The 22,279-nt window shown below is 42.1% G+C and overlaps 2 protein-coding genes and 1 non-coding gene across 5 annotated transcripts in view; 2 read left to right on the top strand and 1 right to left on the bottom strand.

Annotated features, from left to right (window-relative positions):
• Window positions 1–10,142, top strand: part of dlgap4a (discs, large (Drosophila) homolog-associated protein 4a) — a 120,162-nt gene extending 110,020 nt beyond the window's left edge. For 2 of the 3 annotated variants that reach the window (XM_063015736.1, XM_063015737.1), the window contains exons 9-11: window positions 173–570; window positions 5,170–5,322; window positions 8,267–8,456. In XM_063015736.1, the coding sequence (XP_062871806.1) occupies window positions 173–570; window positions 5,170–5,322; window positions 8,267–8,364 (649 nt within the window). In that variant the 3' untranslated portion in view covers window positions 8,365–8,456. Of the gene's footprint in view, window positions 1–172; window positions 571–4,239; window positions 4,332–5,169; window positions 5,323–8,266 lie in introns of all 3 variants that reach the window. The other variant, XM_063015738.1, reaches the window with a different exon arrangement.
• LOC134334026 (U2 spliceosomal RNA) lies at window positions 3,080–3,271 on the top strand. Its single transcript, XR_010015447.1, has one exon. It is a non-coding gene; the product is annotated as a U2 spliceosomal RNA (small nuclear RNA).
• A 5,741-nt stretch (window positions 10,143–15,883) lies between the features above and the next one.
• myl9a (myosin, light chain 9a, regulatory) lies at window positions 15,884–21,591 on the bottom strand. The gene is made up of 4 exons (XM_063016158.1): window positions 21,512–21,591; window positions 18,554–18,760; window positions 17,323–17,484; window positions 15,884–16,625 (listed from the first exon to the last, which is right to left on the bottom strand). The coding sequence occupies exons 2-4, from the start codon at window positions 18,738–18,740 to the stop codon at window positions 16,450–16,452; spliced, it is 525 nt and encodes a 174-aa protein (XP_062872228.1). The 5' UTR covers window positions 18,741–18,760; window positions 21,512–21,591; the 3' UTR covers window positions 15,884–16,449.
• Between the last annotated feature and the right edge of the window lie 688 nt (window positions 21,592–22,279).

The raw sequence follows: 22,279 nt of genomic DNA, 5'->3' as shown, positions 1-22,279 counted from the left end.
GTTCCCTCCCACAGTCCAAAATTGTCCATGACTGTGTTTGACATTAAACTTGTGAACTGATGAATGTTGTGTAATGAGTAACTAACGTTCCTGTCATGAATGTAACCAAAGTGTAAAACATGACGGTAAAATGACTTGGTTTTTAAGTTCCATCCTGTTGTATATTTTGCAGGCTAAGCCGCTTCAGCAGCATGGCGTCCAGACAGGAAACGACCGACACAGAGTCTCATGATCGCACGGAGAGTAAACCAGCAGAGACCAGCGCTCGCGTCTGCAGCACTCAGACCTCCGATACTCCAGGCAGAACGGAGCGAGTACTGAAAGGCTCCTCGGCCACGTCCGAGAGCGTGGACGCAGCTCTGGACCCGTCCTATCTACCACCTCCTCCCCCGTCCCTCCAGAGCAGCAGCGGGAGCATGAACGGAGCCTCGGAGCAGCCCGGGGCCCCGGCGTCGTGCCTCAGGGACGGGCACGGATTCCTCAGGCTGCTGCAGGCGGAGACGGGGCGCATGGACGCCTGGTGCCAGCAGATGGAGCAGGAGAGCAAAAATAGACATCTGTCAGAAGAAGGTGAGAAGCTGCTGTGATTCTTACGTTTGCTGGTTTAGCGTTTAGCAAATATTTAGACACCTTAGCATGGGGTTGATGGATATCCCACTTCATGGGCAGTAATATGGATTTGCCCCCATTCCCTGTTTGGAGTTAGATGTGTGTCTGTGGGAATTTGTGCCTATTCAGTCAAAGGAGGCAGGCCTTCATTCTTCCAAAAGGTGTTCTGTCGCATTGATGTGCTATCGGACGGCCGGGCATCCACACAGACACAATCGTCTGAAGGGGGGTGGCTGGAGCCCTGTGCTGGTTTGCCAACCCCCCCCCCCTGCAATTCCCTGTTTGTAGTTAGATGTGTGTCTGTGGGAATGTGTGCCTGTTCAGTCAAAGAAGCATTGATGTTTGATGAGAAGACCTGGCTCACAATCCGTGTTCCAATTCATCCCAAAGATGTTTTGTCACATGGATGTGCTATCGGATGGCCGGGCATCCACACAGACACGATCGGCTGTGTCTGAAGGGGGTTGGCTGAAGCCCTGTGCTGGATTGCCACCCTTTCTGGGCTGCCTTGAGGATCCGCCGTAACACTGACCAGGATAAAGTGGTTAAAAGTAGTAATATGGAGTTGCCCCCCATTCCCTGTTTGTAGTCAGATATGTGTCTGTGGGAATTTGTGCCTGTGTAGTCAAAGAAACATTGATGTTTGATGAGAAGGCCTGGCTCACAATCCATGTATTTATGAACGTCTCTTTGTTTACTGTGTCATGTGGCAGTCATGCTGAAACAGGATGAAACCCTTCCCCAAACTGTTACCACAGAGATGGAAGCATGTTGTTATTGTGTGTAGCTGGTTTTATACTCCTGTAAGCAATGGATGTGGCTGAAATGCCTGGTGTCCACATACTTAGGGTGTCTTTTTCTTGGTCATATTTGGATAAAGTGTTGTGGGTTGTATGGGAACACCTCTGGAGAACACACAGCTACAGCGTGATGACAGCCTGAGTTTTGCGTCTTTGTTACTGCTGTAGTTTTAACACGATGACGAGTTTTATCAGCAGATCATGACCACGTTTAATTTGCACAGGCGACGCCTTTATTTCTTTCCTCCTGCACGCGCCACATCTATTCACTTTTATCCTCCTGAAGGAGCTACATGTGAGATTTTGTTTGACTTTTCTGTTAAGCATTTTATGACCCTCATGAATCATTTTCAGACATTAACAGTCACCCATGTCTTCACACTGCTCATCTGCTTCTTAAAGCGCCAGTCCGACCCGGCCAAATTGATCCGATTGTGATGGATGAGGTTACACGAGCAGATGGGGGAGAGATTCTGCAAGTGAAAGCAATGATCTTACATTTAGCTCCTTTAATTAGTAACGGATTTATACACTGGAGCTCGGGTGGATATGGGACGGCCGGGCATCCACACAGACATGATCCACTGTGTCTGAAGGGGGATGGCTGATGCCCTGCCATCCTTTCTTGAGGACCTGCCGTGACCCTGACCAGGATAAAGTTGTTAATGCATCTCTCACTCTTGTAACTACGTCATTTTGCACTTTGACCACTTTCAGAATGGAAAGTGACTTCGCTGACCGCTAGGCTGTACGTACCCAAGCAAAGTAGCGTCAACGTGAACATTGGAAACCAAACCACATTTCTGACCGACAGCTTTAACCAGACGCAGACTTCTCTGTCGGGTATCAATTAGCCGGTTAACCACCAACATCCCTACCTACTGCTATCAGTTCTTTTTAAAATAATGTACAGAATACTCAGCATAGTGTGTTTAACAGCTGTTAACAGTAATCCATGTAATCCATGGCCAGCAGATCCTTCCCACCTCAGCTTCCGGTCGCTGTGTTAATCACACAGGTTGCTATTTACAGCCCTGTATTAAAATCCCAGAATAAAATATGAGGACTGATCTACTGCGTTGACTTCATCAGACGTTTCTTCCGTCCGGCTGCTATTCTCGACCTTTAATTAAACAGTCGAGTCTTTAGGATTAAACCAGGTCATAAAAGTCACTAAAAGTCTATTGTGGGATTTTTCGGACAGTTCGATTTCAGGTCTGCTCTAGAGTAATTATTCCAGTAGCATATTAATCAATCCAGTCTTAAAAATATAAGCATTCAAACCCACTGTGTTTATAGCAAAGTAAAAAAAAGTAGTGAACGTCTAACAATCAGTTTTGTTTGACAGAAATAATAATGGGTAGTCTGGACCCCATGTAGGGTTGCTTTAGATGCCAGAAGAGTCAAAGGTGATTTATTTTGTTCATTTTGAGCTCCAGACAGAATGTTCCAACTTCAGGATACTTGAAAACAATTCAGGGTATTAAAAATAGCTACATGAACAGGGCGAATAATTAACCTTTAAATAATAATAAATAATAAAAGCACTCGGATGACATTCTGTTAAATACATGCTCATTCAGAGGAAACTCACACAGGGTGACGTGATGTTCTTAAGGGGTCACCAAAAGTTCTCAAAATATGGGCTCTGGTCTATAGAGTTCAGAACCTTTAGGTTTCAGCCTTGTGGCTAAGATCAAGTGTAATATCTGTTCTTATCAGTTTAATATCTGATAAGTTCTCTAACTGAGGACCATATATTAAATAAATATTTTGGGCATAGGAGTCAGAAGAAGAGCTTGCTCCATCTGCTCCACACATCTACCAGGTATTGCATTGCTGTAGGGACAGTGGTAGCTTAGTGGGTAGAGCTTTGGGCTATCAACTGAAAGGTTTGAATCCCAGCTCTGCCATGCAGCCACTGTTGGCCCCTTTAGCAAGGCCCTTAACCCTGTCTGCACCAGGGGCGCCGTACAATGGCTGACCCTGCACTCTGACCCCAGCTTCCAAACAAGCTGGGATATGTAAAGAAAGATGCACAGTACAACGAAATTCTGTATACGTATATATGACAAATACAGGCGTTTTATTCATTCTATTTTGACTGCAAACTGCACCATCAACTAACGAGTCACAGTGCAAATCGGCACAATCTGCCAACACAGTCCACACACTGTGTCTGACAATTTACTAAAGCTGTAGCTCTTCACACCAACTGGAGCAGAACAGCCTAAATATTCGTTTTACTTGAGGGTTCAAACGCGGCTCTAAAATTGTGAAAATGATTAAACAGAAGCGGAAAAAACACATTTAGGTCGGCAAATCAGTTTAGTACGTTACACGCTCTGTTCTTCGGACAGAATGCAACCGAATTACATAGTTGGATTAGGTATTTAAAGTAGTTCTTATAATTTAGCTTCCACTACAATATGGACGTGATTCATCAGGGAACAAACGTGACATTCACTAGATGTTCGTACTCTAGCCCTAACTAAAGGTAGAACAGTCAATTTATAATGTAGTTATTCATTTATTTTTGTCCAACCATGGCCATTTGATAGAACCTGCTCATTATGTAGAATTTTATACTTAAAAAATGCCGTTTAATAAAAGCAAAGAATCGCTCTAGGATGGTGCAGATGTCAGGAGACTCTAAGCCGTGTTTGTTTATGGAGTGAAAACATATAGAAGCGGGGGTAAGAGGGGGTTATGGCAGAATGTGGCAACCAAAGTTGTTTACAGAATTTAGCACAGAAGCTCCTCTCGAGAAAAAGACTAGTGTTTAAGTTTTTCTCCCCGTGTGTGTGTGTGTGTGTGTGTGTGTGTGTAGTGCTGGGGAAGATCCGCAGTGCAGTAGGCAGCGCTCAGTTGCTCAAATCTCAGAAGTTCCAGCAGTTTCGAGGCCTGTGTGAGCAGAACCTGGTGAGTTTCAGAGCTCAGTACCTCAGCTCGATCCAAAACGCTTAAAGGAGCTACATGTCAGATTTACCGCTGCTTTGTTTGTTATTTTTCTCCATCACATCATCCTCATAAATCATTTTCTAACATCAACCTGAGCCCAGCATGTTCACGCTACTCGACAGGCTGCTTATAGAGTCAGACGTTTGCACACACTTGTGAGGAACACTTGTGAGGAACACTTGTGAGGAACACTTGTGAGGAACACTTGTGAGGAACTCGTGTATTCAGTGGTCGTGTTGAGATGTTGATGAGTTCTGCGACCGTTCTTCTTCTTAGCAGGAATGAACGAAACACACTTGGGTTTTCTGAAAAAAATAGGGCAAAATCTGATGGGTCAAAAAGTAGCACACACAGCGCCCAGGTGGCGCAGCGGGAAATTCCACTTGCACACCAGCACCGAGTTTCTAAACTCCTCGGTTCAAAACTCGGTGTTGCCTCCGGTCGGCTAGGCGCCATCTAGCGGGCATAATTGGCAGTGCCTGCTGCAGATACTAATTGGGGGCCATACTATGTGGGGGTGGGTGGGTCTTTATACGCTGTGTAAGGACCCTGATTGGCAGAAGAGACGCCTGTGCAGAATGCAGGGGCGAGAAGCAAGTGAGGCGCATTGGAGATACGAAACAAACAAACTGAACATGTGTGTATATGTATATGTATATGTGTACAATATATATGTGTGTGTATGTATATTAAACATTTTTGAATTCCTGAAGTCATGTGTTTGTGTCATGTATTTTGGCATTGTGTGTGTATCAGGATGTTATATATATATGTGTGTGTGTGTGTGTGTGTGTATCAGGACGCGAATGTTCAGCCGCAGCCCACCGCTCAGGATTTGGCGGGATTTTGGGATCTGCTGCAGCTTTCCATCGAGGATATCAGCACCAAGTTCGACGAGCTACACCTGCTCAAAGCCAACAACTGGAAACAGCCAGTGAGCAACAACAAAAAGGTATCAGGTGGCATCAAAATGTCTCAACCCATGTTTTTAGTCACATGATCAGGATTTGGCCAGAAAGGTGAAATACATGCTGTGTTTGAAACTGCATAGTACTCACGTACTGATGGGGCCCCAAATCAGTATGCAGTATACAGTATGTACCAGAATAATTTTTTTCCAGTACAGTAGACCCTTGACTTATTAATTTAATTGGTTCCGAAGGGCTGTTCTTAAGTCAAAATTTTCATTAATTAAACCTATTTTTCCCATAAGAAATAATGTAAATAGAATTAATCTGTGTCAGACCTCCCAAACCCCCCCTTACCTAACCTTTCTAATGTCTCAAATTGTCTTTTTTGTTATAAATAAAGTTTATTTTCCCTTAAATCTTAAATTATAGAATATACATTAATGTAATAAACAATAATAAACAACAATACACAGTAGTACTGTCCTGTACATAAAACACACATCACATTTCAGTACAGTACGTGTGCTGTACCATACACTATAATAAATTTCCTTATTTTTTTATAAAATGTATCTACCAGAAACAACAATAACTCTCATATTTCTCTATTATTTCCTTCTTTATTTCAGTAGTGTTGTATTTTATAGGTGTAATTGCACGAAAGAAAGAATACTTTACTCCGAGTTCCTTCTTCTCTCTCACTTAGTCCCCTCTGTCTGATACACAGTGACACCTACTGGCAGGAGTAATTATGCAATATACAAACAAATAATAATAGATTTGTTTATTTTCTCACCACTACGCTTTCTCTGCACCTTATTTGGGGCCGTTTTGATATTGAATTGTATAGAATATAAGAAAACACCGTCCGCTGTCCGAATGTTCGCTCACTGTACATATATATATAGAGCGAGACGGTCGGAGACAACTTGTTCGTGACGTCACGTGTTTCGTTCGCATGCGGATTTCGGTTCGTAATCCGAAATTTGTTCGTACGTCAAGTTGAAATAGATCGCTCGTAACCCAAAATGATACTATGGTAAATGGTTCATAAGTCAAGGGTCTAAGTCAGTGACATGTATTTAAGCACACACTGAATCTCTGTGGTAAAATGAAGACATGGAAATCTTTTTTTGTTTGTTTGGGGTTTTTTTTTTTTTTGACCAATTAAATTTGTTTGCATTCTTTGGAGGGTGGGTGTGTGTAATTAGCAGGAATGTATTTTAGGAGCTTTTCTACAAAATTCTACCTCGGAAAACCCTCAGATTTTGAATCTCATGCAAGGATTGTTGTGCTGCTTTCACATAATAAACAGTTCTCGCTTCAGTCACCGCCAGGTTGAGCGCCGAGCGTGAAGACAATCCACTCCAGTCCAGTATTGATTGACAGTAGTGACAGTTTATTTATTCACATTCACTTTTGTATGCAATGTGTGTTTCTATCAGAACGCTCTGCAGCGTCGTCATTTGGAGACGTGAGAAGATTAAAAAAAGCAGCAAAAGAATAAAGTGGCTTCATGAAACTTTATTGTTAATCTGGGGGTGAATTAAATCGTATTAAAGAGTGAAAGAGGGCAGTGATAGCTCAGTGGTTAAGGTACTGGACTAGTAAACAGAAGGTTGCCGTTTCAAGCCCCGCCACCACCAAGTTGCCACTGTTGGGTCACTGAGAAAGACCCTTAACCCTCAATTGCTCATCGTGTAAGTCGCTTTGGATAAAGGCGTCTGCTAAATGCTGAAAATGTAAATGTAAAAATGTAACTGACTGCGTCATATAAACTATTTGTCTTATTGGTGTTGCTTGGAAAAGTTCAGCAAACCAGGTCAAGTCAGACTGAACTTGAGCAAAGAGGTAAGCGGTAAAATAAAGCCTCAATGCAACAAATCTGAGCGGTAAGGTAAAGCAGCTGCAAGATAAGCGGCACCGACCCCCTCCATATCATGTCAACGCAGCCTAAGTAGCATTCACATGAGAAGCATTTTACTTGGCTTGAATATGAGACGAATCTGCATTTGTGTGGAATAACCATCAAACTCAGTCTGAAAGCTCCACCTGTATCTGTGTTTATCTGGATTTTCCTCTCTGTTTCACTTTTAAACTTGTTACAGCTCGAGCTTCTGAGAAATTGTGAGAATCAGCTTTTCAGAGAGTCTAAAACGCTTATCATTAAAAAAGCTTAACATGGTTTAATGTATTAAATGAACGACACAGGAGCACTAAACTTCTCTTCATTATTACTGCTCATAAGTTCTCTCCACTAATAAAATTCCTCACTTGTTGTTTTAATACACGTTAAGCTTTGTTCAGGTTAAGCGTTGAGACGCTTTTAACGCATATCAAACAGTTTGTCTCATTAGAGGCGCTTTGAAAAGGTCAGTGGGAAACTGGGTCAATCCCAAGTTCAATCAAGCACGAAAATTGCAGCCCAGAGCATCAAAGTGGCACCGCCACACTCCATAGGAAATAACGGCAATAACGGTTTTACCACTTCTCATGTGAATGTGCCCTAAGATGTTAAAAATTCAGCTCGTAGGCCGCTCAGGTGCCACAACGGTAAAAACACACGCTGGAACCAGAGCTGGATCTCGAATACATCGTATCGAATCTCAGCTCTGCCTGCCGGCTAAGGCCGAGCAGCCACATGAACAACGATTGGCCTGTTGTTCAGATATGGGCGGGACTAAGCCGGATGGGGTCTCTCTCCCATGACAGGTGCAATTACGACCTCTGCTGGCTGATTGATGGCGCCTGCACAGAGATGAGAAAAGAGTGCTCTCAGGGTGTGTCTCTCCGTACACAACGCTGAGCTGCACGTGTCGGAGGGGGCGTGGGTTAGCTTCATTCTCCTCAATCAGAGCAGGGATCGGCATTGGTGGAGAGGAAGCAATCGGGCAATTGGACGCGCTAAAAATGGAGAAAAAGGGAGAGATTTAATAAAAAAAAATAAAAAAATTCAGCTCTTTATGTTCGTGTTCATTTTGGCAGGAGGAGAGGAAATCAGTTTCAGTGATGACGCCGAAGAAAGCTCTAAAGCCCAAGCCGGCCGGGCCGAAGGAGAAGAGCAGCGGAGACTCGGCCGCTGATAAACAGAGACAGGAGGCTCGCAAACGACTGATGGCTGCCAAGCGAGCCGCCACCGAGCGTCAGAACTCAGCTACAGAGAGCGCCGACAGCATCGAGATTTACGTTCCTGAAGCCCAGACTCGGCTCTGAGAGAGGCCACACACACACACACACACACACACTTTTGCATCTGCGTTTTCCTCTTCGTGAAGGACACGACTCGAGTGTGTGAGAATCAGGGGAATTCAACTCAGACATGCAGAACAACTTCAGCGTGACGTTTCTTACTCTTAATCTCGTGATGATCAATAATAATCAGAGCTGTAATTACCCCCAAATATATCCAACATCCATCTGTAGATCCTGGTCATATCAGGGACGACATGTTGCGCTTGTGTATGGGTGTGATTAAGAATCCTTCCCCCCGTCAGTCACTCCACTAAAACCCGACGTACGAAGCACGCACTCAGGATTCTGCACGTCTGCACTTGTCTTTCAGCAACGTCTTCCTTTTATTATTATTATTTTTCTTATTCTTCTTATTATTATTCTAATTATTATAATGATATTATTTTGGAAGAGTTGAGACTCACATGAATGTTACTTGAAGGATTTTTTGGTGTACGACCCCTCAGAGAACCATAACAAACCATAACAAACCAACTACACATGGTACGTCGTCACACTTACGCCAGGTTACTGACCTGTAATTCTCAATCAAGACCAAATCTCAATCTGAGAATCTTACATACAAATCATTTCTCTAAAATCATTTATTTTTATACCATTCGTTTATTTACATCCAGTGCTTGAGCGCTGCTTGTGGAATTAAAGGATTGTATCTGTGCCTGAATGAAATACAAAAGGAAAATAATAGAATGAATAATCTTGTTAGGAAGTGAAGGATAATATAGTATGTATGTGTATTATTAACTTACACATCATTAAAAAAACACGTTATAAAATGCTAATTAATTTTTATTTATTGTAGTTTAGTAGTAAGGGCAGTGGTAGCTCAGTGGTTAAGGTGATAGACTAGTAATCCAAAGGTTGCCAGTTTAAGCTTCACCACTGCCAAGCTGCAGGCCCTTAACCCTCAATCGCTTGCATTGCTTAATTGCTCAAATTCTATACGGTCACATTTGTAAGTCCCTGGCAGCACAGGGTGCTTATGCAGACAGTAAGGGACAAAGGGGGGTTCAATTATGACCTCTGCTGGCTGATTGATGGTGCCTGCACAGAGACGGGGAATAATGGAGATCAGTGCGCGACTCTCCGTGCACGATACGGATCTCTGTATGTTCACGTATCAGTCGGCTACTGCACACATCAGTGTTATAGTCCTGACCCTTCCCAGGAGGTCAGCAGCAGTAAAGAAAGCGAAATGCGATCAGGGAATTGGATACGACTAGATTGGGAGGAAAATTCACCTCACAGCAAGAAGGTCCTGGGTTCGATCCCCAGGTGGGGCGGTCCGGGTCCCCTTCTGTGTGGAGTTTGCATGTTCTCCCCGTGTCCGAGTGGGTTTCCTCCGGTTGCTCCGGTTTCCTCCCACAGTCCAATGACATGCAAGTGAGGTACACGTATAAGAACTTGAACTGATGAATCTTGTGTAATGAGTAACTACCGTTCCTGTCATGAATGTAACCAAAGTGTAAAACATGACGGTAAAATCCTAATAAACAAACAGACGCAGTAAACTGTTAGAGGAGAGATAAAAGAAACTTAACATATATATCTATTAAATATAGAGTATATATCTATTATCTATTAAATTATAAATTCTATTATTATTACATCAGGAACTTTTTATTTTTATAGAAATAAAAATAATAGAGTCTAAATATTATTCTTGATTAACTTTATTCTTTTATTTATAACATGAAAAATAATTACGATGAACATACTAAATCAAAAATACAGATTCTGTTACTCTATTAATTAATTAATTCATTCGTAAATTTTGTTTATTTTTTTAACATGACCAGCAATGATTAAATTTATTGATGAAAATGCATGTTTAGGAAGAAAAGAGAATATTATTAAATAGCCGAAGGTGAATGTCTGATATGGTACCGTTTTTTAAAATATTTTTAAACACCATAAAATAATTTAAAGTAGTTTCATTTACTGTATATTATTTTTCTATTCACACCCTGCAATAATTAAAATGATTATTTATAAATAATAAATAAGTAGTTGGTGCAGAGATAAATTACACTAGCTCTACCGCTGGTTTCATTCCTGGTGCTATTGACCAGTTAGGCGTCCACACACAGTCATGATCGGTTCTGTCTGACAGCGGGAGATTGCTGTAACATCCCTGACGGGACGCTTTTCACCCAGTGATTCTGTTAGAACTGGGCACACTGCAACCCTGACCGGGATCAAGCAGCAATAAAACATGAAAATGAAATAAAATGAGAAAAAAGAGCCCGAGTTAAATAATACACTATATGGGCAAATGTATTGGGACACCCCTTCTAATTATTGAATTCATGTGTTTTAGCCACTACAATATAGTAAAGGAACTGATAAGCTTCTAACTTTGCAGCAACAGTTTGGGGAAGACCCTTTCCTCTTCCAGCATGATTGAGCCCCTGTGCACAAAGCATAGCTCTGGAATGAACTGGAACATCAACTGAGGCCCAGGCATACTAATGCTGTCTGAATGGGCACAAATTCCCACAGACATAGCTCAAAAACTTGTGAGAAGCCTTCTCAGAAGAGTGTCTGTTCTTATAGCTGAAAGATCACACACTTGTTTTTTAAAGCTCATGGTCAGGTGTCCAAATACTTTTGGCCATATAGTGTAGAAACGATATTAAATCCAGTCGTAATTCTGACAAAATAATAGGGTAAATAAGGTACATAAATGGCTCTTCACTCAGTTTTTATTACTGAAGTGCAATAAACATCATTTGAAGGTAATAAATTGTTTATAATAATTCGATGATTTAAATCTGTTTCATTTATATCGACAGATTTTTGTTGCTGCACTTTATACATTATTTTTTTTATTGGTTTATTTATTTGTGGCGAAATCAATTTATTCCACCCTTAACATCATCTCCAGATCTGCATTTTATCTACAAGACGTCGTTCAATATTTCATTCCTGATTTTTGCACTTTTTCTTTTGACTGAATGAATGATTCACATGTTTTAGTAAATCTCACAGATTAAGAGTCGCTTTGGATTTGTGTAATTGTGCTTCATATTTTTGTCTCCCTCAGTTTGTTTTTTATTGTGATGATGATTCTGCGTGTGTTTCATGACTGTAGCAGAGAAAGTTGAATCCTGTAAGCAGTGAGTTTTATTTTCACACATTGCTGATAATAAAAAGTCATTTATTCTGCAGTAGGGTTTGACCAATCACATGTGTCTGTACTGGACTGATGATGACCAGTAATGCTGCATAATTCTGTAGAAATCTGATTCTCGGGTGTTTTATAAATGTGACGAATTTTCTGGGCTGTTTGTTTTGCTTTACACAAGTCGATTAGTGAGAAAATAGCTGCAAATAGACAATAATGACAGTCAGAAATTATTTAAAATAATATCATTTCTGATTAGTTTGAATTCTACATGATTAACATGCCCCCTTCAATATGTGTCCAATCTGTTACCGCTTCTTCTCCCCAGTGTTGGGTTCCCAAACCGACGCTTTCATGTGATCCTGCCAGGCCAGCGCAGTTTACTGCTGTGGGTAGTTAGAAACGGGTAGTTAGAGTTTAGATCAATTAATAGTACTAAATGATTCAACTTCCATGTTCTTTGCTCTTTACAAGCGCCGATCATTTTATCTAAATATAATTTATTCAGTATCCTGCACTATTGATGCACCAGTCTGACTTTAAGTCTCAGCACTGGACCACTATTGAATGTTGGCAGAGGCCTCACAATGGATTCGCTTCCTGTCCATGGTGTGTTATTGCATTGTGGACCCACCTCATCCCTGACCTTGAAAAAGCAATGGTAGAAACATGAAAATGAAATATTGTTAAAAATTATTATATTATAAAGCATTATTTTAAATACGGATCAAATCGATTTGTTTCCTGCACTGATTTTATCTCATCGTGGCTACAAACGTCCTGTCCTGTCCATTATTGGATTATTAAAGTGGTGGTGTGGTGGCGCCCATGCCATCATTATTTATAATGATTCAAATTCTATCAACTGCACAACATTCATTACCAGTCAAATAAGGATTTTTTTCCATTATCTCAAAATTTGGTCATTTCCAGTTCCCCAGTGTGAATCTGTTGGTGCTTGCACAACCCTCGATCTGAGCAATGAGAGCCGGATCACCACACGCCCCCTCAGAAACGTGTCCAGTCTGCGTCTGCTTCTGATCACCGTATCACGTATGGCGAGCCACACTAAGCTCCATGTGACCCCCCTCCCTTCCCATCTGCAGTCCCAGGGATCACATATCACTGTCTGGCCTTCTTTCCCTCAAACACGGCCATTTGTGTTGCATGGATGCTTGAACTGGCGAGGTCCAACACTTAAGGTTATACCACTGCGTGTAGGTAGATTGCTTGTTTAAAATGACCTCTGGTACCCTGTCCAGTTTGTACCCATGCCCTTCACTGGTGTTTCTGGGGTAGAATCACTTACTGGTACAGATTTTGCTTCTTTATTATACTTTTATACTATATATATTATTATGAATAATATATTATTCTTTATTATATAAAACTAAGTTTTTGCTGGGAAAGAGCATAAAAGTAATTTAAGGTAAAGCAGCATATATTATTATCTTAATATAAACAAATTAAAGGTTCTCTCTTCTGACCATGTCCATGTTATCCCCACTGTGCCACATTCACTTACTTTGGTTAAAATGATGAAAACATCTTTATCATTACAGTTTTATCATTAACCATATTTAAATATAAAGGATTAATATCGTATTGCTATAATTTGTTATTTTTTTAAGTGAATGTAAGGGAAATTAATGGTTTCTAATGATTTCTTTTCATGTGACCTGTGCTACCCTGGGTTACTGTGTGGGATTAAAATGAAGATAATAATCCTGTATGTTTTCCCACTGTATTTCATTCGAGCTCAGAAATCCCTGGTGTGAATGGACGTACGCGTGTCTGCTCATTCACATCTTTCATGTTTTTTGCCAAATGCACAACATTGAGAACTTTGCATGGTACAGCAATACCCGTCTCTTTTAATTCCTCTCTGTGGATTGTCTGCCACGACCGTTTCACGATGGAGCGTCCGCCATTGGCATCCAACGTTAATAGGGCTACAGCTTGCATTGACTCAGTGATGGACTATCAGCAGAATTTCGGGGCTGCTGTTTTTATAGTTCCTTCCCTCTGTTCTAGGAGAACGCATGAAGCTTCGGACATTCGAACCACAGCCGGAGGAAGGACGATAACAATCCTTCGTGTTGTTTAAATCGTTAACCGCTGGACACTATTGGACTCTCAGATTCGGCCTCCTGTCGGTTTTTAACACTGGAACGTGCTGTTCTCGGGACTTTTGGGGTTTCGCTTTGTATTTAATTACTAGACGTGGCGTTTTTACAGAAGGTCTATCACATTTACACTGATAAAACATTTATAACGAGTTCCTGCACTGGTACACCGGACTCGTACCAGACTTTCCAAAGGCATGGTGGTGATGTATCCCAAATGATAGATGATTTCTCAGTCGGATCTATCCTGATAAAAAAATATCCAGTCAGGTGTAAAAGTTAGCGTACCCTTAGCATATCATTTAAAAGACTAATAAATGTCATTTGTAAAAACAAGCTATTTGATGTGTTGAATTTGTTGTTTGTTGTTGAACTAAAAATCACCTATCAGCCTTAACATTAAAACCACCTCCTTGTTTCTACACTCACTGTCCATGTTATCAGCTCCACTTACCATATAGAAGCACTTTGTAGTTCAACAATTACTGACTGTAGTTCATCTGTTTCTCTAAATACCTTTTTAACCTGCTTTCACCCTGTTCTTCAATGGTCAGGACCACCACAGAGCAGGTATTATTTAGGTGGTGGATCATTCTCAGCACTGCAGTGACACTGACATGGTGGTGGTGTGTTAGTGTGTGTTGTGCTGGTATGAGTGGATCAGACACAGCAGCGCCCCATGGGCAGCGTCCTGTGACCACTGATGAAGGTCTAGAAGATGACCGACTCAAACAGCAGCAATAGATGAGCGATCGTCTCCGACTTTACATCTACAAGGTGGACCAACTAGGTAGGAGTGTCTAATAGAGTGGACAGTGAGTGGACACGGTATTTAAAAACTCCAGCAGCGCTGCTGTGTCTGATCCACTCATACCAGCACAACACACACTAACACACCAGGATTGTGTGAGAATATTTCTTTTACATATGCAAAAATAAAATAGAAGTTTTATTTAAGAAGGGAAACCAGGTTTGTTTTTGTTTGAGAAGAATGATGATGTTTCTGATGTGAGGAACGTTTCTGGGCATCAGCTCACCCTGTACGGACTCACTCTTTCCTAAACAGGGTGGTACAGGAAACCAGCGCTTATCAGAGCTCCAATCATGGATTTGTTTAGTGTTCGAGTCCAAGCTTAGAATCAGATATTGGCCTGGTTCCTGCTGCAGCAGAGGGGGGATTAAATATGCACCTCATATTTGGTTATCTGTCCATTGGCTCTTCTTATCTACCAAACGCATTTCCGGAATAGTTTGGACATGTTGTTAAATGTAGTCAAAACAAGAATCTGTGATTTGTAAATTCCATAATAAAAAATCTGACTAGCACTGTCGCCTCACAGCAAGAAGGTCCTGGGTTCTTTCTGTGTGGAGTTTATATGTTCTCCCCGTGTCTGTGTGGGTTTCCTCCGGGAGCTCCAGTTCCCTCCCACAGTCAAAAGATACACAGGTGAGGTGAACTGGAGATACTAAACTGTCCATGACTGTGTTTGATATTAAACTTGAACTGATGAACCTTGTGTAATGAGTTACTATCGTTCCTGTCATACAGTAAATGTAACCAAAGTGTAAAACATGATGTTAAAAATTCATGAGAGTTTTTTAATGATTTGGGAACTGGGGACACTCATCGTTCTAGTTTTGTGGAATTTTCTCCATTCTTGTTTGATATGAAACTTCAGCTGCTCAACAGTCCATCTTTATCTTATAGTACAATTATTTGGAAGATCTGAAACATTTAAATGTGGTAAGGCGCCGAGATTCTGAACTCCTCGGTTCGAAACTCTGGGCGCTATTTAGCGTGCATAAATGGCAGTGCCTGCAGCAGACACGTTTCTGCTAGGGTGGGATGACCAGACTATGTGGGTGTGGTCTTCAAATGCTGTGTAAGGACTCTGATTGGCAGATAGAGAGGCGCCTGTGCAAAATGCATGGGTGAAAAAGGGTTCCGCTAAGGGCTGCGTGCGGGTCGGAGGAGGCGTGAGCAGCAGTATACCCACCTCGACTGCAATCAGGGATCCACCAGCAGTGGAAGACAAATTGACTACACTAAACTGGGAGAAAATGCATAAATAAAATAGAAATAAAATGTGACAAGTGTGAAAATAGAACAAATTGCTGGATCCTTTTATTTTTTTTAGCACAGTACAAAATGATTGGGTTCATCACAGACGTATTAAAATATATCTTCATCTCTACAATTGCTCTTGATTGATCAGTGCGGCTCTTAGCATCTCATGATCAGTATTCATGACCAGCAACAAGATGGATGAATACAATTAGAGAACAATGAATGAGCCATTAAGAAGCCTGAGGACCAAAACAGAAGACGGGGTGCTGAAGAGAAACTCTCCATGTGGTCATCAGGACCTGAATCGACTCAACGGCACTTAATTATGATATTGATCAGTATTTAGTATTTTAAACCCATCGATTAGTGTCCACGTTAATAAAGCTGCTATTTTAAAGGACTTTGCAGACAGATATTAAGCCTGGCTGTCACCTACATTTAAAAAATAAGACAGTTCAATGTTCTTTTTAGTTCTGGAGTTTTTATGTCCATATACAATTACTGTAATAATCAGTAAATGGTTGTGATTTTTTACAAAGAGATTAGTGAAACATTTCTGACTGATTACTGATTTCTGAAACACTGGGTGTGGTTTTTAGATGTCGTCCTTATCCTTGGCACCGTGTTTGAGGATGCGGGTGAACTCGGTGTAATTGAAGTTTCCCTTCTTGTCGATCGGAGCCTCTCGGAAAAGCTCGTCCACCTCTTCGTCTGTGAATCGGTCGCCCATGGTGGTCAGCAGCTCACGGAGATGATCCTCGTGGATAAATCCTATTAAATGAGACGTGCAAGATCAGCAGAAATAGTCGAGCATTTTGATATGCCACCAGAGTTCAAATCTCTGCAGTGTGATGTCTAAACAGACATGATCTGCTATATCTAGTGGACGGTCGAAGCCCTGCGGTAGATTGCCGCCCTGTCCAAGATATTCCTGCCTTGTCCTCAATGTTTCTCAGTGGAACCGATATAAACCCCCTCCAAACTTTTAAACCAGACCAGTCTGACCAGCTGAGACTCACTCACTCACTTTCTTAACCACTTATCCAATCAGGGTCACGGGGGGTGCTGGAGCCTATACCAGCTTCTCAATGGGCACAAGGCACACAGTAACACCCTGGACGGGGTGCCAGTCCATCGCAGGGCAGACACACATACACACACCCATTCACCTATAGGGCAATTCAGTGTCTCCAATTAACCTGACTGCATGTTTTTAGACTGAAAGGAAACCGGAGCTCCCAGAGGAAACCCACACAGACACGGGGAGAACATGCAACTCCGCACAGAAAGGACCCGGACCACCCAACCTGGGGATCTAACCCAGGACCTTCTTGCTATGACAGTGCCGACAGTGATACCCACTTAGCCACCGTGCCGACCACCAGCTATCTTGAGGGTTGCCAAAAGAAATGGTTCAAAATTGAACCACAATGCTGCAGAAAACAACATGATTAAAACCTGTAGATACCTGAGCCATCTTCATCAAAGCAGGTAAAGGCATTTCGTATCACATCCTCAGGATCAGTGCCGTTGAGACGCTCTCCAAACATGGTGAGGAACATGGTGAAGTTAATGGGACCGGGAGCCTCGCTCATCATGCCTTCCAGGTACTCATCCGACGGGTTCTTTCCTAAATAGAGGTGAAACAGGCATGGCACATTCAGTTATATATCTTATGTTCGATGTGACCAGAATGCCAGGTCAAAGTTTTCAAACTCAGTGCCATTGGGCCAGTATCAGTAGCTAACTCTATTGTATGAGATGCTTATGGTTCCTGAGGACCTTGCTTATGCTCTACAAGGACTTCTGTTCCATTTATGTTTGTGAGGTTTTCTCTGGATACTCCGGTTTCCTTTCACCTCCCAGGAAACATACAGAGACTTGACTGACTGCTTAAAATTGTCCCACAGTATGGCGCCCAGGTGGCGCATCGAGATATTCCGCTAGCACACCAGTGCTGAGATTCTGAACTCCTTGGTTTAAATCTCGCCTGGCTTGGCGCCATCTAGCAGGCACAATTGGCAATGCCTGCAGCAGACAAAAAATTGGCCACTGAGTCTGTTGGGTGGGAAAAGACCGGACTAAGTGGTGGGGTCTTCAAGACGCCTTTGCAGCAGTGGATGAGCCATATGTGCGAATCCACCCAGGCACGGGCAAAAAAGAAGGGGTTGAGGGACTGGGCACGTGTCGGAGAGGGCGTGGAGCAGGCAAATATACCCTCCTCGATCTCAAACGGGATCCCCAGCAGCGGAAGACTAATTGGCTTTGCTAAATCGGGAGAAAAAGGGAGGAAATGCGAGAGAAAAAAAAAAAAAAAATTGTCCCACGGTGTAAGTAAGTGAATGTGTGAGTTAAAGTTGCCATGTGATGAACTGGATGAACCCAGGATGTATGAACCCAGTAATGGATAAATAGGTCAGTAAAAATGCTAAATTAATAAATACATATTGTATTTTTATCAAACTCTGACACTACTGGTGTGATCCAGTGACTGGGCAGAATCTAAGTAAAGCCTGTGGGTGAAATAATAGTAGATGGCAGGATGCTTTAAATATTTATGGGACATTAGTGGTTTTCTCCTGAATATCCAACCACTCTGATCTGCATGGTTTAACCCAGAGTGACACAACCAGTCCCTTCAAATCCTTCTTAGATTCATCCTGTATTAGCAGAGTTGTACATTTCTACTAAACAGTTACCGAGAGAGGCGAGCATGTCGTGCAGATCCTCCTTATCGATGAAGCCATCCCGATTTTGGTCGATCATGTTAAACGCCTCTTTAAACTCCTGGATCTGGGACTGGTCGAACATGGCGAAGACGTTGGAAGTCGCCCTCTGGGGGCGCTTCTTCGTCGTCTTGCCTTTGGCGCGTTTGGCTGCAGACATTCTGGCTGTAGACTGTTGACCTTTAAAAGAAGAGTGAGATTTAGTAATAAAAGTCAGGCAGCAGGGTGACTGGACTTCTTTACTCTTTTTTGCTTTATCTTGCTTATCTTAAGGTTAAAAGACGGCTGAAATTGAACTTGTTAAAATGTCAGATGTATATAAATACATTTTTTCTAACACTTCTTTTCATTTATACATATAGATTTATTGTTTAGCATGTTCTATGATAGAAAAAAACACTTCTCTACTCCTTAATGTCCTTCTGCCACCTCACTATAGGAATACACCAATCAGCCATAACATTATAACCACCTCCTTGTTTCTACACTCACTGTCCATGTTATCAGCTCCACTTACCATATAGGAGCACTTTGTAGTTCTACAATTACTGACTGTAGTCCATTTGTTTCTCTGCATGCTTTGTTAGCCTCCTTTCATGCTGTTCTTCAATGGTCAGGACCCCCACAGAGCAGATATTATTTAGGTGGTGGATCATTCTCAGCACTGCAGTGACACTGACATGGTGGTGGTGTGTTAGTGTGTGTTGTGCTGGTATGAGTGAATAAGACACACCTCACTGTCACTGCTGGACTGAGAATAGTCCACCAACCAAAAAAATATCCAGCCAACAGCGCCCTGTGGGCAGCATCCTGTGACCACTGATGAAGGTCTAGAAGATGACCGACTCAAACAGCAGCAATAGATGAGCGATCGTCTCTGACTTTACATCTACAAGGTGGACCGACTAGGTAGGAGTGTATAATAGAGTGGACAGTGAGGGACACGGTATTTAAAAACTCCAGCAGCGCTGCTGTGACTTATCCACTCATACCAGCACAACACACATGTGGTGTAGTCCATCTGGTGTAGTCCATGTGGTGTAGTACTGGACTACAGTCAGTAATTGTAGAACTACAAAGTACTTCTATATGGTAAGTGGAGCTGATAAAATGGACAGTGAGTGTAGAAACAAGGTTTTTTACTGGAGCCTATCCCAGCTTCTCAATGGGCGCAAGGCACACAGTAACACCCTGGACGGGGTGCCAGTCCATCGTAGGGCAGACACACCCACACCCACACACACATACCCATTCACCTATAGTGTCTCTGATTAACCTGACTGCATGTTTTTGGACTGTGGGAGGAAACCGGAGCTCCCGGAGGAAACCCACACAGACACAGGGAGAACATGCAAACTCCACACAGAAAGGACCCGGACCACCCCGTCTTGGGATCAAACCCAGGACCTTCTTGCTGTGAGGCGACAGTGCTACCCACCAAGCCCCCTTGCCGCCGCAGTAAATATTTAAACTTATTATATATAAACTTATTTACTTATAAAAGTGTTTAAACAGTAATATAAACAATAGATCATTTACATTGGTATTGCTGTACCCATCATATTTCCAAATGACAACTCGATACCCAATATAAGTGACTCAGGAAATCTCATCTACTGATATTTTATCCATAATTGATCAGCGACCACAGGAAATGAGCAACTTAAAAATAAATATAAATATTGAGTTGTTTGGATTAGCTGGATTTCAGACAGATCATGATTACATGAGCATCTACATCCTACCTAATGCAGTTATAATGACTAGAAAACTATTTGAGATGGCGCTGTGGTTTAGTCCATCTTTAGTGAACATGATCTCATGATACAAGATGATCACGGTCCACACTGAAGATAAGCTTGAGTCCAGGTCGCCAAAGTAGCTGCACAGTTTCCACACCAATCATGTTTTAAAAGCCGCCTAAAATAATTCATATAAACTAACCAGACCTCACGGAGCCAGACTGGCAGCCTCGTACATCAAAACGTTTCTTATAATAGACTTGAATTTCTGAAATGCAACTGCTTAGTGCAACTGCTTAGTGCCAGCCACTTTTACTTGCCCACATCAAACTAAAATGATGACAATAATTCTTTAACCATTATCAAGGTGTCAAAACTGGCTAATCAATTTATAGCAGGGTGAGAATCAGGATCCCTGTGGGTCTGATGTACTGGGCACACACACATAAGGGCACTTTTTAGTCGCTCCAATTGGTCTAGTTATTAAGAAACATATCTGGTTTAAGTAAACTATCATAAAGTGAATTTTATTTGTTGCTTTGTGTTAGGTTTATGTTTAAATTATGTTTGTTTTTGGGCGCTTGAGTGGCACTGTAGTCTAATATGCTGGCCCACTACAACTGGGATCCAGGGTTGGAATCATCAACCGGTCGGACAGCTACATGATTGGCTATGTCTGGTTGGCTGACCAGACACATCCACGATGAATCCACAAGATTCCAGGAAAGCAGCTCTGTTCTGACAAGGCTCCTTGCAAGACTGTCTGTGGGAATTTGTGCCCATTTAGTCAAAAGAACATTTGTATGGCTGGGCACTGATGTTGCCCAAGAAAGGCTCAGTTGATGTTCCAGTTCATTCCAAAGCTGTTCATTAGGGCTGAGGTCAGGACTCTGTGCAGGTCTTTAAAATGAGCTTTGTGCACAGGGGTACAGTCATGCTGGAAGAGGAAAGGGCCTTCCCAAAACTGTTGCTGCAAAGTTGGAAGCATATGTTTTCTTTATATAACTGATTTATTACACCTGTTAGAAATTATTTTGGCTGAAACACATGAATTTAAAAATTACCAGGTGTGTCTCAGTACTTTTGTTCATCTACCCATCACACAGATCATTCACTTTCAAAGCAGTTAAAGCTGTGCAAAATATAAACCTCATTAATGATAGTAGAAAGATTCATGTATCATTCTCACCTGGGTGTTGAGTGGCAGCGGGTTGAGCTTAAGTCTGGCTCCTGAGTCTCACCGCTCTCTGGCTGTGTAACGTTTGTTTAATGTTTCAGGACTTTTCCACACCTCCCAGTTCCCGCTCCAACCAATAAGGTCAGTGTGGTGCTGCAGCCAGGCTCGCAGGCCTTTAGCCATACAAGGCAAAGGAATCTGGGAGCTCCTGCTGTCCCACATCCTGAGAAACAGAGCCGTGTTTTCACAAAGAAAAACGTCGATGCCTCAGAGGAGTCGCGAGACCTTATTTAGCAAGTAAACGAGAAGCAGCGGGGCAATGTTTCCTTTCTCAAAGTGTCCAGGCCAACAAAGAACGCAGACCTGCCCGTGATTACCAGTCCTTATAGAGATTACACAGCAGTGCAGTGAAACACTGTATTGGCTCAACACATTTCTGCAGAAATAATAACAGCACGGTTCAGAAAACCATGGACACCTGAACATCACATTCATGTCTGTCTGTTAAGCAACACATCAAAACCACAGACATGAAAATGGAGTCAGTCTTACTTTGCTGCTATAACGTTTCATTAACTCAGTTCTTCTGAAAGGTTGTCTTCTACATTTTGGAACATGATTGCAGGGATTCAGTGCAATTCAACAATTTGCCCAGAACTGCTGGTCTGTTTCTGCCCACATGCACTTTAGGATATGACTCAACTTGAGACACAGGTGAAGAACCTGCTGGTAACGTCCTTGTAACATGTACAACAGGACTCCTTCAGATATCTTGTGATT

This window comes from Trichomycterus rosablanca, chromosome 19 (genome assembly GCF_030014385.1).
Source record: "Trichomycterus rosablanca isolate fTriRos1 chromosome 19, fTriRos1.hap1, whole genome shotgun sequence".
Classification (NCBI taxonomy): domain Eukaryota; kingdom Metazoa; phylum Chordata; class Actinopteri; order Siluriformes; family Trichomycteridae; genus Trichomycterus; species Trichomycterus rosablanca.
Note: the sequence above shows the minus strand (reverse complement) of the source record. Positions and strands in the feature narration are given on the sequence as shown.

Excerpts from the sequence above, each read along its gene's own strand:
- myl9a (XM_063016158.1), bottom strand. The coding sequence starts at position 18,740 with ATGTCTGCAGCCAAACGCGCCAAAGGCAAGACGACGAAGAAGCGCCCC. Across the intron at positions 17,485-18,553 it reads CGACATGCTCGCCTCTCTCG|GAAAGAACCCGTCGGATGAG; the intron begins GTAACTGTTTAG and ends ACCTCTATTTAG. Across the intron at positions 16,626-17,322 it reads CTTTGATGAAGATGGCTCAG|GATTTATCCACGAGGATCAT; the intron begins GTATCTACAGGT and ends CTCATTTAATAG.